Source organism: Cnephaeus nilssonii (genome assembly GCF_951640355.1).
Source record: "Cnephaeus nilssonii genome assembly, chromosome: 13".
Taxonomy (NCBI): domain Eukaryota; kingdom Metazoa; phylum Chordata; class Mammalia; order Chiroptera; family Vespertilionidae; genus Cnephaeus; species Cnephaeus nilssonii.
Window position 1 is genome coordinate 18,027,950 of NC_137084.1, and position 12,289 is coordinate 18,040,238.

Below are 12,289 nucleotides of genomic sequence, written 5' to 3' on the forward strand. Positions count from 1 at the left end.
AGGTTTATTCATTCTTTCCCGAAAGGAGCTAGGCTATTTTTATATGCACTCGATAAAAGAGTCCTGGAATTCAAGCTAATGCATGCCTTTTTTTTTTTTTTTTAAATCAAGGGCCCAGCAATGTGTCCGACATTGAAATAAGTACCAACACCACATCGGCAACCTTCAGTTGGCAGAACTCTGATGAGGCCTCTCTCACGTACAGCTACCGCCTTCTCATTGAGAAAGATGGGAATTCCAGCGACACAACTGAAATAGTCACAGGCACTGGCATCACCAGTGCTATAGTCACTGAGTTAACACCTGGCTCCCAGTACACAGTCACGATCTTCGCCCTAGTGGGGGATGCCATTGAGTCACTGCCCCCTGGCTGGCAGTCATTCTGTACAGGTGAGTAGCCCCAGGTGCCTGCTGGGCCTCTTCCTGTGGGGTGCCAGCCTTGCAGGTGGGCCCTCCCCACACTTTAGTTTATCAGGTTTTGTGTGTGTGTGTGTTATAATAGACAGTGAGCTCTCAGAGGCATCCTATGAGCTTACTAGTGCTCTCTGGTTGCCCTCATCATTTATTCATGCAATAAACATTTAGTGAGCACTTACTATATGCCAGGCACTTTAAAACGACTCAGATAAGTCCCAGCCTTCCTGGAACTTTCATTCTGGTGGGCACATCATAAACATGGCGCATTAGTTATTAGATGATGGTGACTGCCACAGAGAGGAGAAAACACAAGGAGGGAGAAGAGTAGATGTTTATCGAGGGGTGCCCAGGGAAAGCCTCAGTGAAAAGGTGACTTTTGAAAACCGATCTGAAGGACGTAAGGAAAGCCAGCCATGTGGCCATCAGGGCATAGTGCAAAGGCCCGGAGGCTGCGGGTGCCTGCTGTGCTGAAGGAAAGCAGGAGGCCAGGGTGGCAGGGTCCACAGGAGCAAGAGGGTGAGGGGTGGTGAAGAGGCCCGAGAGGTAATGGCTGGGGCATGGATGACAGCTAGATTGTAATGTATAGTTTGGCTTTTACACTAAGAAGATGAAAAAGATGTTGTTAAAAAGGATGCTCAGCTGTTCGCCTTTCTTGGTCCTTATCTCTCACTGCAAAAGGTGAGATGAAGAGAAGCGAGCCCTGCACTTAGCTGAGGGAGCTTCCTGAGAGTAGTCAGGGACTGCTTTGCAGCCAGCTATGAAGACGTTGGCTCATGGTTCTGACTGTGGCCCATGGACCACCTTATTCTCTACTCTGTTTGTACCCACACCTTCCGCTCCTTAGACCAAGCCACTCAAGTGTGTTCGGGCTGATTTAGAAGGGAGGAGACTCATTAGATTAGTCTCCCTGGTAGTGTAGGAGCTGGAACCTCAATGACCTCTGACCTTTCACATGGCATGGCTAAAGAAATCCCTGCAGCTTTGAGTTACTTTGCTAACTCGGCTCCATCCCACCTGGTCTAGACTCTGACCCTTGGTATTTGGGTGACTTCCATTGCGGACCCTCTCTTAGCTATAATTATTGCAGCCCCCAAGCAGGAGACAAGTATACATGAGCATGTGTGACTGCGGGTGGACGGGACAGGAGCTGTAGCTATGCATTGGGCAGGTGACCTTGCCAGGCCTCAGGTGGAGAATGTGCGAGTTGCACTAAGTGTCTCGCACAGAACTAAAAAATACCGTGGCATTAAAGTAATGATGATCGTATCCCCAGTGCATTAACATGGAGTTTTTCATTTACATCAGTTTGTTGTTGGCTTTCAGTAAAATTCTCTTGGCCCTCAGATAGGTAACACCTCATTTTAAAGATGAAGAAACTGATGCCATTTACCATTGATCATTCAGCATGTTGTGTGAATAGACAATGCCCTAGACTTGGACTTAGAAAGCCTGGGGTCCAGTTTTGGCTTCCCCACTTACTAGCCATGTCATCCTCTACAAATTACTTAACATCTCTAAGCGTTAGCTGATTCATTGACAAAATGGGACAGTAATCCCCAACATGAGATGATGCTGGTGAAGAAGTTGCTGCCACCATACTGTGATGATGTGGCTAGCCCGGCCTCTTCCAGTTTGGTGTCCAACAGCCTTTGTTTCATATAATCCTCAGAGTCCTGCAGCCAAGGCTCAGAGCAGTTGGATGCCGAACCCAACATCCCCTCGTGTAGTAATGCCCCATTCCAGGTCAGCCTTGCCTCTTCTACCACACAACACGCCTGCCTCCTCGTCCTGGGTGGACCAGGATCCTACTGCTCCCCAGGGGTCAGTGTTTGCAGAGGCCAGAGCCCCGGAGTCTCATGCTGTGCTGTGCTTGCTTTGCAGACCCGGCCCCAGTAGCCTCCTTCCATTGTGAAGTGGTCCCCAAAACGCCAACCTTGGTGCTCACATGGGCCTGCCCTCCCGGCACCAACGCAGGCTTTCAGCTGGAGGTCAGCAGCGGAGACTGGAAAAACACGACACTCCTGGAGGGCTGCTCCTCGGAGGACGGCACCGAGTACAGGACGGAAGTCACATATTTGAGTTTTTCTACCTTGTATAACATCAGCATCACTGCCTTGTCCTGTAACAAGATGGCACCTCCCTTCCAAAACACCTGCCTCACGGGCATCACAGGTGGGCTTCGTGGCAGCAGGGTGGGCTGGTGGCATCGCGGTTACCCCTGGAGAGGCTGACCTACCACGTGGGTCTGTGAGTGTGGCCTGGAATTCTGCTGGGTGTGTGTGTGTGTGTGTTTAAATTTTTGCTAAAATATTTGTTTTTGTTGGCATGGACTGTTAACCCAATTCTATAGAAACCCAGTCTAAAGAGGCAGAGTAAGAGAGACTCATGTTTAATGTCCCAAAAGTTTCCTTTGCTTTGCAGAATAATTCATTGCCACATTTTCTAAATAGTGAGTTCCCTTACCACATTAAAAAATTATTTTTACAGAAATATTCAGGTATACAAAAAAGTACAAGGAAGTATAAAGAAACCAAGTCTAGGGCATTGTCTTGTCACCCAGTTGAACACTTGTTAGCACTTGGCCAATCTCGTTTCATTTATATTCCCTCCCCCTCCCTTGTGGTTCCTCCTTCCCCCTCATGTGATTACTTTGAGGCCAGGCCCTTGGTCATACTAGAATTTTATTTGTAAATCAAATGTATGTATGTATCACTTCAAGATAGGGACTCCTTTTTTCTTCCTGCCAAACATAACCACATTACTATTATCATCTCACATAAAAATGTAGCAATACTTTTTTCACTATTTTCAGATATTCTGTCAAGATTCACATTTCCCTAGAATCCACATTAACAATCTCCCCAGTTTTGGGAACATTCCCATGGTTTTGGGAAATGGGACCATTCACTGCATAGGTGCACGGGGGATCCCACAGTTACTCTTCTCATGCCCATCTTTGTTTTGTTGTTGTTCTTAGAGAAAATTGCTTCTCTCTTTGCTTCAGTTTTATCTGTCTTTTGCTTTCCATGTCTTTGCCAATATTAAGTCATAGATCAGCCTGATTGAGTTTGTTTTGCTTTGTACTATTAGACTCCTGGATATGTTTCCTTTAGGGCAGTGGTCGGCAAACTGTGGCTCGTGAGCCACAAGCGGCTCTTTGGCCCCCTTGAGTGTGGCTCTTCCACAAAATACCACGTGAGGGCGTGCACGTACAGTGTGATTGAAACTTCGTGGCCCATGCGCAGAAGTCGGTTTTCGTCTCTCAAAAGAAATTTCAATCGTTGTACTGTTGATATTTGGCTCTGTTGACTAATGAGTTTGCCGACCACTGCTTTAGGGTATCAGAAAGTTTCCAGACAATTTCTAAAGAATGAGTGGTTGTAATTGTGAGGGGAAAAAAGCCTCTTACTTCAGGGACTCTGACTTGGAAAGTGGTGGAGGGATTCTGGGGACAGAGCCTTAGACTTAGAAAGGCAGACCTGGGTTTTGATTCTTAACTTCTGCCTTTTACCAGCTGTGTAATCTCAGAAAAACTACTTAACTTCTCTGAGCCTTGCTTTCCTGAGTTGTGAAAGGGGATAATAACACCTACCTTCAAAGACTGTTGTACAAATTGGATGAGGTAATAATGTGTGTAGAAGACACTTAAGAGCGGCCTGTGTGGCTGCTCAGGTTGTGCACGGCATAGGTCCAGGGGACACTGTTCACAAGGACTCTGAGATGCGTGGGGCTCCCTGGAGTTGTGGCGTACACAACCGTGCAGGACTGTCCTGGCTCCCACTCCTTTGGGGGTCCTGCAGCACCCCAGAACATAACAGAAACAATGGATCTTGCGGGTACTTTTCTGTAGTTCTGTCTTATGATGTCATCTCCTCAGTGGGTATCAACTCCTGGGGAACAGAAACCGTGTCTGACGGGGCATCTCCAGGGCCGAGCACAGTGCCGAGTGGCGAGGGGGAGCTTGTCGGAGTTGGTGGTTTCCGAAGCTGAAGAAGGTGTGATAGGATCGAGTAGTCACCGCTGTCACTTAGTCCAGTGACTCTCACTCTTTGATCTGTAGCTCCCTTTCCTCAGGTGGATTTTTATGTACAAATTGAACACATTTTTCATTTGAATAAAAGTGGAGCTGCATTTTCTCCGAGAGGCAGGAAGCGTTGCCGGGTGGTAAATCAGGGAGGTGGAGGGGTGTGGGTTTTATAGCCAACATTTGTTGGGTGTGCACTGTGTGCTGGGGTGAGAAACACCACGGTGAGTGAGGCAGGCAGGGCCCTGGGGCGTAGGGGTGAGATGGCAGTGAGAGGGAAGGTGGGTGACTGGAGGTGGGTGACTGGCGTGCAGCTGACAGTCTTGGGGTGGGAGGCTGGTGGGCTGAAAGGCACGACTGCTGGGAAACATGGGAGCCTTGGTTGGGAGTCTCCACAGTGACAATTAGACACGGGACACTGCCTCCAAGTGGCCACTGCTGTCAGTTACTTGAGAGGCTGCTGAAGCCAGGTCTAGAGCTGTGCAGTCCAATGGAAAATAATGTGACCCTCATGTGTAACATGATATATCCTATTAGGACATATTAACATAATTCAGATTTTTATAGGAGTCATATTAAGAAAATTTTAAAAAGGAATAACTGCAGTGAATTTCGATCACACTTTGTTGAACTCAGTGTATTTAAAATGTTATTATTCCCACATGTCATCTATATAAGTGAGCTCAGAAGGCTCCCACCACTTCCTTCCCTGCTCCTGCATCTGCTCTGTGTGAGCCCGGCATACTGTGCCCAGAGCCGGGGCAGGACTTGCGGGCACTGCCAATTCTGTGCTTAATAATCGTTCCGTTTTTGGTTTTGATGCCGATGATCATGTTTGTGTTGTTCTGTTTCAGACCCCCCTCCTCCAGATGAGTCTCCCAATATTACGTATGTCAGTCACAATTCGGTGAAGATCAAGTTCAGTGGGTTTGAAGCCAGCCACGGGCCCATCCAAGCCTATGCTGTCATCCTCACCACGGGGGAAGGTAAGGAGGTCATTGTGGGGTGAACAGCCAGTGAGTGATGCCCTGACCACTGAGGGCACACTGAGGCACACGAGAGATACAAATACATTGTAGCCCATGCTTGGCACTCAGATGGGGTGGGAGGGGGTCGGCTACGTGCCTGATGATGTAGGTCAGGGGTTGACAAACTCTCTATAAAGGGCCAGACAGCAAATATTTGAAACTTTGCAGGCCTTACATCTCTGTCGCAACTGTTCAGCTCTGCTCCTGTGAGAGCAGGCATGGAAGATACAGAAAGAATGAGTGGGGTTGTTCTAATAAAATGCCATTGGCCAGAACGGGCCGCTGGCGGATCTGGTGCATGGACTGTACCTTGCCGACCTCCGATCTAGGTTTTTCATCTCTTTTACAACACAGGGTCTTACCTTTTGGGTGGCAGGAGGTGTTCTTAAGCAACGTTCTCTGTCTTTCTGTCTCTCTGCCCTCTTCCTCTCCCCTGCCCACCCCCCCATGCAAATACACACGCACAAACCATCAGCACAGCATGACTTTCTCTTGAAAGCAGACACAATGATCTGCCTTTGTAGTGGGAACTTGCAAAGAGCATCGCATAGCTGAGCGAGGAGGGGGAGGAAAAGCTGCTTTTCCTTAAATGCCCCAGTACATTCTCTGGAAGTTAGGAAGGAAGGACGCAAGGGTGTCTGCCAGCTGCGTGGGGGTGCTTTGCACAAAGCCTGGATTGAAAATGCCAAGTTGTGTTGTTTTTGGTGTTTTTTTTTTTTAAATTAAATATATTTTTATTGATTTCAGAGAGAGGTAGAGACATAGAAACATCAATGATGAGAGAGAATCATTGATTGGCTGCCTCCTGCATGCTCCACCCTGGGAATTGAGCCCGCAACCCCGGCATGTGTCCGAACCGGGAATGGAACTCCTGGTTCAGGAGTCGACACTCAACCATTGAGCCACCCTGGCCAGGCCATGTTTCTGATGGTTCTTTAAATGTGAAGACTACAGTGCAGCTCCTGCGATATCAACCTGTGATACTGTCCTCTTGTCGAGGGAGGTAGAGCGCAAACACACCGCCAGGTGTGGGCTCCTGCAAGACAAGAAACTTGCTGCTGTCATAAACCTGCAGCAAAGTCTCAAGCAGTGACCTCGCGATCTTTCTCTGCCTTCCTGCCTTTTGTTTTGAGTCTGTTTCAAATGTCTAGTCAGTTTTCTCTGAAGGTTTTCAGCAAATTCCACACCCAGGCCTCTGCTGAAAGAGGGAGGCCATATGGCATAGTGGCCAGCCTGTGATGGATGAGGCCACACACTCAAGACAGATCGTCTGGGTTAGAAATGCAGCTCCACCACGGAGGCAGTGTGGCCTTGGGTCCTTGTCGCTTTCTGGGCCTTCATTTTCCCATCTGTCAAATGGGGATGGTAAACCTATGTGAAGAGATTACGGTGGCGGTTCAATGAGTCCCCGTAAGTAAAGCACTGGCATGGAAAGCATCCTTGAGAGGTGGTGGCTCTCATCACTGTCTCCCCGTGTCACTGTCCTTATGTGGACTGTGGGAGACCCAAGTCTCTCTGCATCATTTCCTTATGGCTTCCCTTCTGTGTGCCTTTCTTAGCTAACCCGTCTGCAGAGGATTTGAGCCATACCTACGGAGATTTCAAAAGGGGGTCCTCGGCGACTTACGTGACGTATCTCATAACAACAGACCAACAGACGCGTTCTCAGGGCCTGTCGGAAGTCCGGAAATACGAAATCGACGTGGGGAACGAGTCCAACACCCACGGCTACTACAACGGGAAGCTGGAGCCACTGGGCTCCTATCGGTAAGGCCTCCCGGTTCCTCCTCTGTGGGGGCCGGGCCTCCCGGTGCAGAGCTTTCCACACCTGTGAGCTGGACACGCTCAGCGGCCTCTTTTTCCTCTGGTCATCCCACAGGGCTTGTGTGGCCGGCTTCACCAATATCACCTTCAGCCCCGAGAGTGGACTCATAGACGGGAACGGGAGCTACGTGTCCTTCAGCCGCTACTCGGAGGCCGTGTCCTTGCCCCAGGACCCAGGTAGAGGAAGAACATCATGCTGTTAGCAACCCTGTGGGTGTGGCTGCCAGTGTCCACAGAAGGATGGGTGTCCATGCGCCTCCCGTGGGCTCCAGGAGGGTTGGGGTACCTGGTTTCTCTTCTCAGAAGTTGAGGTGTCGCTTGGCCATGAGGTCCCCACGGCCCCCACCTCCTTCTCGGAATGCCAGCTGCATTTCAGTCTGCAGGTGTTTGTGTGCCCACGTGCCAGACACACAGGGTGACTCAGTGCCTAGAATCCTCGAAGGAGCCACAGGCAGCGTCTTGTCCAACTCATTTGAGAAATGAGGGTGTTAAGGCCCCGAGAGGGGCAGTGACTCCCTGTGGCTTAGGGGCAGCCCTGACATTTGGTCTCAGACTCCGGGTCAGGCGCTCCTGTCCTTTACCACACAGAGCGCGGTGATTTAGGAGCGTCAGGGACCCAAGCAGGAATCGTCCCCTCCCTCCAGGCCAGAGTCAGAGGGACCCACTGGCTGGTCAGTTTGTCTGGTTTTCACACGTGGTAGTTGCTCACTACAGGAAAGAATTCCTCCCCAGGAGCGAAGTGCTGGGAGTCCCCACACCTGCCCCCGTGAGCAGGGGGGTTCCTGTCACCTGAGCACGGTGCTGTAGGCACCTCTGCTCATCTGTGGCTGTTAGTCTCAGCAGGTGAGAAGTGCGCCAGTGGTTGCCTCACCAAACGGGGCCGAGCCCCGAGACGCTCCCCACTCCCACCCCTACCTGGTTGGGCTGCTGCATGCAATTTCATTTGAAGAAAGAAATCCGTGGGTTAGAACCTGAGAATCACTGCGCTAGTCCAGTTCCCTAAATTTGCCGCTGGGGAAACAGACCTGGAGACCTGGGGAAGCAGCAGTGAGTTTCTGAGGGCCTCCTGTTAGTGGTGAGCTGGGGACCAGTAACCCAAATGCCTAGACTAGTTTTAGGCCCAAATGTATTGAACCTGTGTATGTCATGCGCGCGCGTGCACACACACACACACACACACACACAGTCACACCCACACACCCGCTCTCTGGGTCGAGGGCTCCCCGGTAGCTGGGGAGCACCCCCTGAAGGTGCCTCCCCTTTGGACTTCTCCCAGGAGTCATCTGTGGAGCCGTGTTCGGATGTATCTTCGGTGCCGTGGTGATTGTGGCTGTTGGAGGGTTCATCTTCTGGAGGAAGAAAAGGTGACTGTTGCTCACATTAATAATAACGGACTATGTTTTTAAGACAGCTTTTTATTATGGGAAATTTCACTGTTACACAATTGGAGGGAATAGTGTCTCGAGCCCCATGTCCCCTTATCCATAATCTCGATTGTATGAGTAGTCTTATTTCATCTCCACCCCCAAGCTGGGGGATTTTAAAGCCGATCCCAGCCCTGACATCGGGCCATGGGTAAACACCGCGTGTAGGTCGCTCCTTTCAAACAGTGTGTTTTAGTTCACAAACCAGTTTCCAGGTGTTAAGAGATTTCCGTTTAGAGTTAGCTAACTTTGGTCACGGGCCCTGTCTCTGGCTTAGCGTTATTGTCCTCATCTGTGAAGGGGGTGGATGACAGTGTCGAACTCATGACGCTGACGAGCATTAAACAAAGTGCTTCGCACAGTGCTCGCGACTGGTGTGCTATGATTAGCACCTGTACAACTGCCGTGGGAGGGGGTTAAATGGCTCGGTTTTGAGTGCTTACCGTGTGCCTGCATTTGTGCTTCCCTCGAATTCTCCTGTGAGGCAGGTCTTGCAGGCCCCATTGCAAGGAAGGAGCTGAGTGTAGGAAGTGTGGAAACAAACTTGAAGCTGGTCTTTGCCCTTGCATACCCTCTTGCCTGGCTGTGTGCTGTGTGACGCCGGCATCTCAGCTGGGATGCATCATCATGTCATCAGGTCAAAGGACTTTCCTCCCGGCCCAGGATTTCCAGTGGGGCTACGCAGGTTCTTCTGCCACCACCTTGCCCCATTGAGCTGACAGGCAGTGCTCACGGTCCAATGTTTTGCATTAGATTCTGATACTTTTTTTTGCAAGGGAGGGGTCAAAACCAGCTTTATTGTATCTTCCTATCTAATATAAGAGTAATATGCAAATTGACCATCACTCCAACACACAAGATGGCTGCCCCCATGTGGTCAAAGATGGCTGTCACAAGATGGCCAGCAGGGGAGGGCAGTTGGGAGGCACCAGGTCTGCAAGGGAGGGCAGTTGTGGGCGATCAGGCCAGTAGGGGAGGGCAGTTTGGAGGGACCAGGACTGCAAGGGAGGGCAGTTGGGAGCCATCAAGCCTGCAGGGGAGGGCAGTTAGGGGTGACCAAGCCGGTAGAGGAGGGAAGTTGGGGGCAATCGGGCCTGCAGGGAAGGGCAGTTGGGGGGGGGGACCCAGGCCTGCAGGGGAGAGCTGTTGGGGGGGACCAGGCATGCAGGGGAGGGCAGTTAGGGGCAACCAGGCTGGCAGGGGAGCAGTTAGGCATCAATCAGGCTGGCAGGGGAGTGGTTAGGGGGTGATCAGGCTGGCAGGCAGAAGCGGTTAGGGGCAATCAGGAAGGCAGTCAGGCGAGCAGTTGAGAGCCAGCAGTCCTGGGTTGTGAGAGGGATGTCTGACTGCCCTTGAGGGGTCCTAGATTGGAGAGTGTGCAGGCTTGGCTGAGGGACACCCCTCCCCACCGTGCACGAATTTCATGCACCAGGCCTCTAGTATTAAAATAAAAATGATACATGCTGTGTCAAAAAACCCGAAAATCAAAGCAAAAGAAGAGCAAAGAAAATAGGTAATCCATAATTGTAGCATATGAAACTACCCTTAACATGGATGTAATTACAAAACTCACACAACTTCATACATGCATACACACAGAAGTGGAACCATATGATACATGTTGTTTTCCAGCCTGCTTTATTCACTTTAAGACATGAATAGCGTCATTTCTTCTTTACTTTAAATGGCTACAGGGTATTCAACTCTATGGATATTATTTAACCACTTTCCTAATTTTTTTTCTTTGCCACAGTTATTTATCCCTGTGCCTAAACCTTTGGGCACATTCATGATTATTTCCTTAAATTCCAAGCAGGCAGTGGCTGAGCCAGTGGGTATACCTGTTTTCGATTTTGATACTAGAGCCAAATTCTGTTCCAGAAAGTGTTTTAACATCCATATGGGGCTTAGCCAAGAGTGCAGGAGAGCACCCGGCACCCCACTACCTTCCCTGTGCTGGGTATAGTTTCTGGTTTATTCCATTAACGGATCAGAAAGGCTTTATAAAAGCCGAGTATGAAACAGCGAGTCTCACTTTAAAATAAGGTAATGCTGCTGATACATATTTATGCAAGGGATTTCCTCAAAGCTGCTCGAGGAAGATCCGTCCACACTTTTAGATGGTGTAAAGAGAGGACCTCCATAGGCCTGTATAGGTAGCATTGGTTGCTTAGACCATTAAGCTTGGTGTTGTATATGGATTAATGCCCAGGGAAAAGGCATTTTGTAGATACATGAAAGGGGCAAAGCACAGAATTAACCTTTTTTTTTAATCTAATTTTTTTTTTCTTTTAAAACAGGAAAGATGCAAAGAACAATGAAGTGTCCTTTTCTCAAATTAAGTAAGTCTCCAGTGTTATGGGCTTTATTGTAAGACATTCCATCCCCCATCTGTTCAGTAACTGTCTAGACCCATGGTCGGCAAACTGCAGCTTGCGAGCCACATGCGGCTCTTTGGCCCCTTGAGTGTGGCTCTTCCACAAAATACCACGGCCTGGGCGAGTCTATTTTGAAGAAGTGGCGTTAGAAGAAGTTTAAGTTTAAAAAATTTGGCTCTCAAAAGAAATTTCAATCGTTGTACTGTTGATATTTGGCTCTGTTGACTAATGAGTTTGCCGACCACTGGTCTAGACAATTTTTGGTGGAAATTGCTATCACTTTTCCTGACTGACACATTTGGCCACGATTGTCCAGAAGCTCTTGCTAGCTTTGTTATTCTGCAAGGAATCTGTGGGGGTCAGTTCCCCCCCACTACCTTCCAGCCATGGCTACTATGGCAAGTAGGACCATATTCTACCAGCACTTCCACGAATAAATAGATATTTTGCGATTAAAAAATAGGTTATCAAGATCTAGGAGCAGAGAATTTGCTCAGAGTTACAAAGCTGAACGGTTACATCACGGGATCTAGAAGTCGAATTTCCGAATGCACATTTCTGAGTTTTGTAAACAACATGATACTCACCCCTCCACCAACACTTCCTCCCTCCAGAAAAGTATACGATAGATTTTCTCCTTTTGGGGAGATGTTTACTGTCATCTCCAGAGGCATGGTTGGTTGAGTCATTTTTTTCTAATGGCCTATTTTTCTTTCTTTCCTTTTCTATGGTGAAGACCTAAAAAGTGAGTAAGCTCTTGGCTTTTTAAAAAATAACTTGCATTTTTCTATTTTAAACTTGGTTGAACATATAACATCCTAATACGTTGTTTTGTTTTCTTAGATCCAAGCTAGTCAGAGTGGAGAATTTTGAGACCTACTTTAAGAAACAGCAAGCTGACTCCAACTGTGGGTTTGCAGAAGAATATGAAGTATGTGGTTGTAAATATTGTGCTTTCTATTGCTTCGTTTTTTCCTAAAAGTTGTAAAACTGCCCATTTTCATTTTATGGTGAAACTGGGTAAGAGGCGACCTGCTTGGAGGGGACAGCAGTTCTTGTGTTTCCCCCGGTGTCACACTGCTGTCGTGTGGCCTGTGAGCACTTAGATCAGGGTTGGGGAATATCCATCCACCTTATACGGCCCATGAAACCATTTGGTCTGGCCCTGCCAAGGCATAGGGGTGAGTTAATTAC

The 12,289-nt window shown here is 48.9% G+C and overlaps 1 protein-coding gene across 1 annotated transcript in view; it reads left to right on the forward strand.

The window, feature by feature from the left end:
* Window positions 1-12,289, forward strand: part of PTPRJ (protein tyrosine phosphatase receptor type J) — a 141,044-nt gene that overhangs the window by 112,936 nt on the left and 15,819 nt on the right. The window contains exons 10-17 of the mRNA XM_079788601.1: window positions 112-390; window positions 2,299-2,589; window positions 5,296-5,427; window positions 7,029-7,236; window positions 7,349-7,470; window positions 8,570-8,657; window positions 11,018-11,059; window positions 11,939-12,026. Coding sequence (XP_079644727.1) covers window positions 112-390; window positions 2,299-2,589; window positions 5,296-5,427; window positions 7,029-7,236; window positions 7,349-7,470; window positions 8,570-8,657; window positions 11,018-11,059; window positions 11,939-12,026 — 1,250 coding nt within the window. The remainder of the gene's footprint in view (window positions 1-111; window positions 391-2,298; window positions 2,590-5,295; window positions 5,428-7,028; window positions 7,237-7,348; window positions 7,471-8,569; window positions 8,658-11,017; window positions 11,060-11,938; window positions 12,027-12,289) is intronic.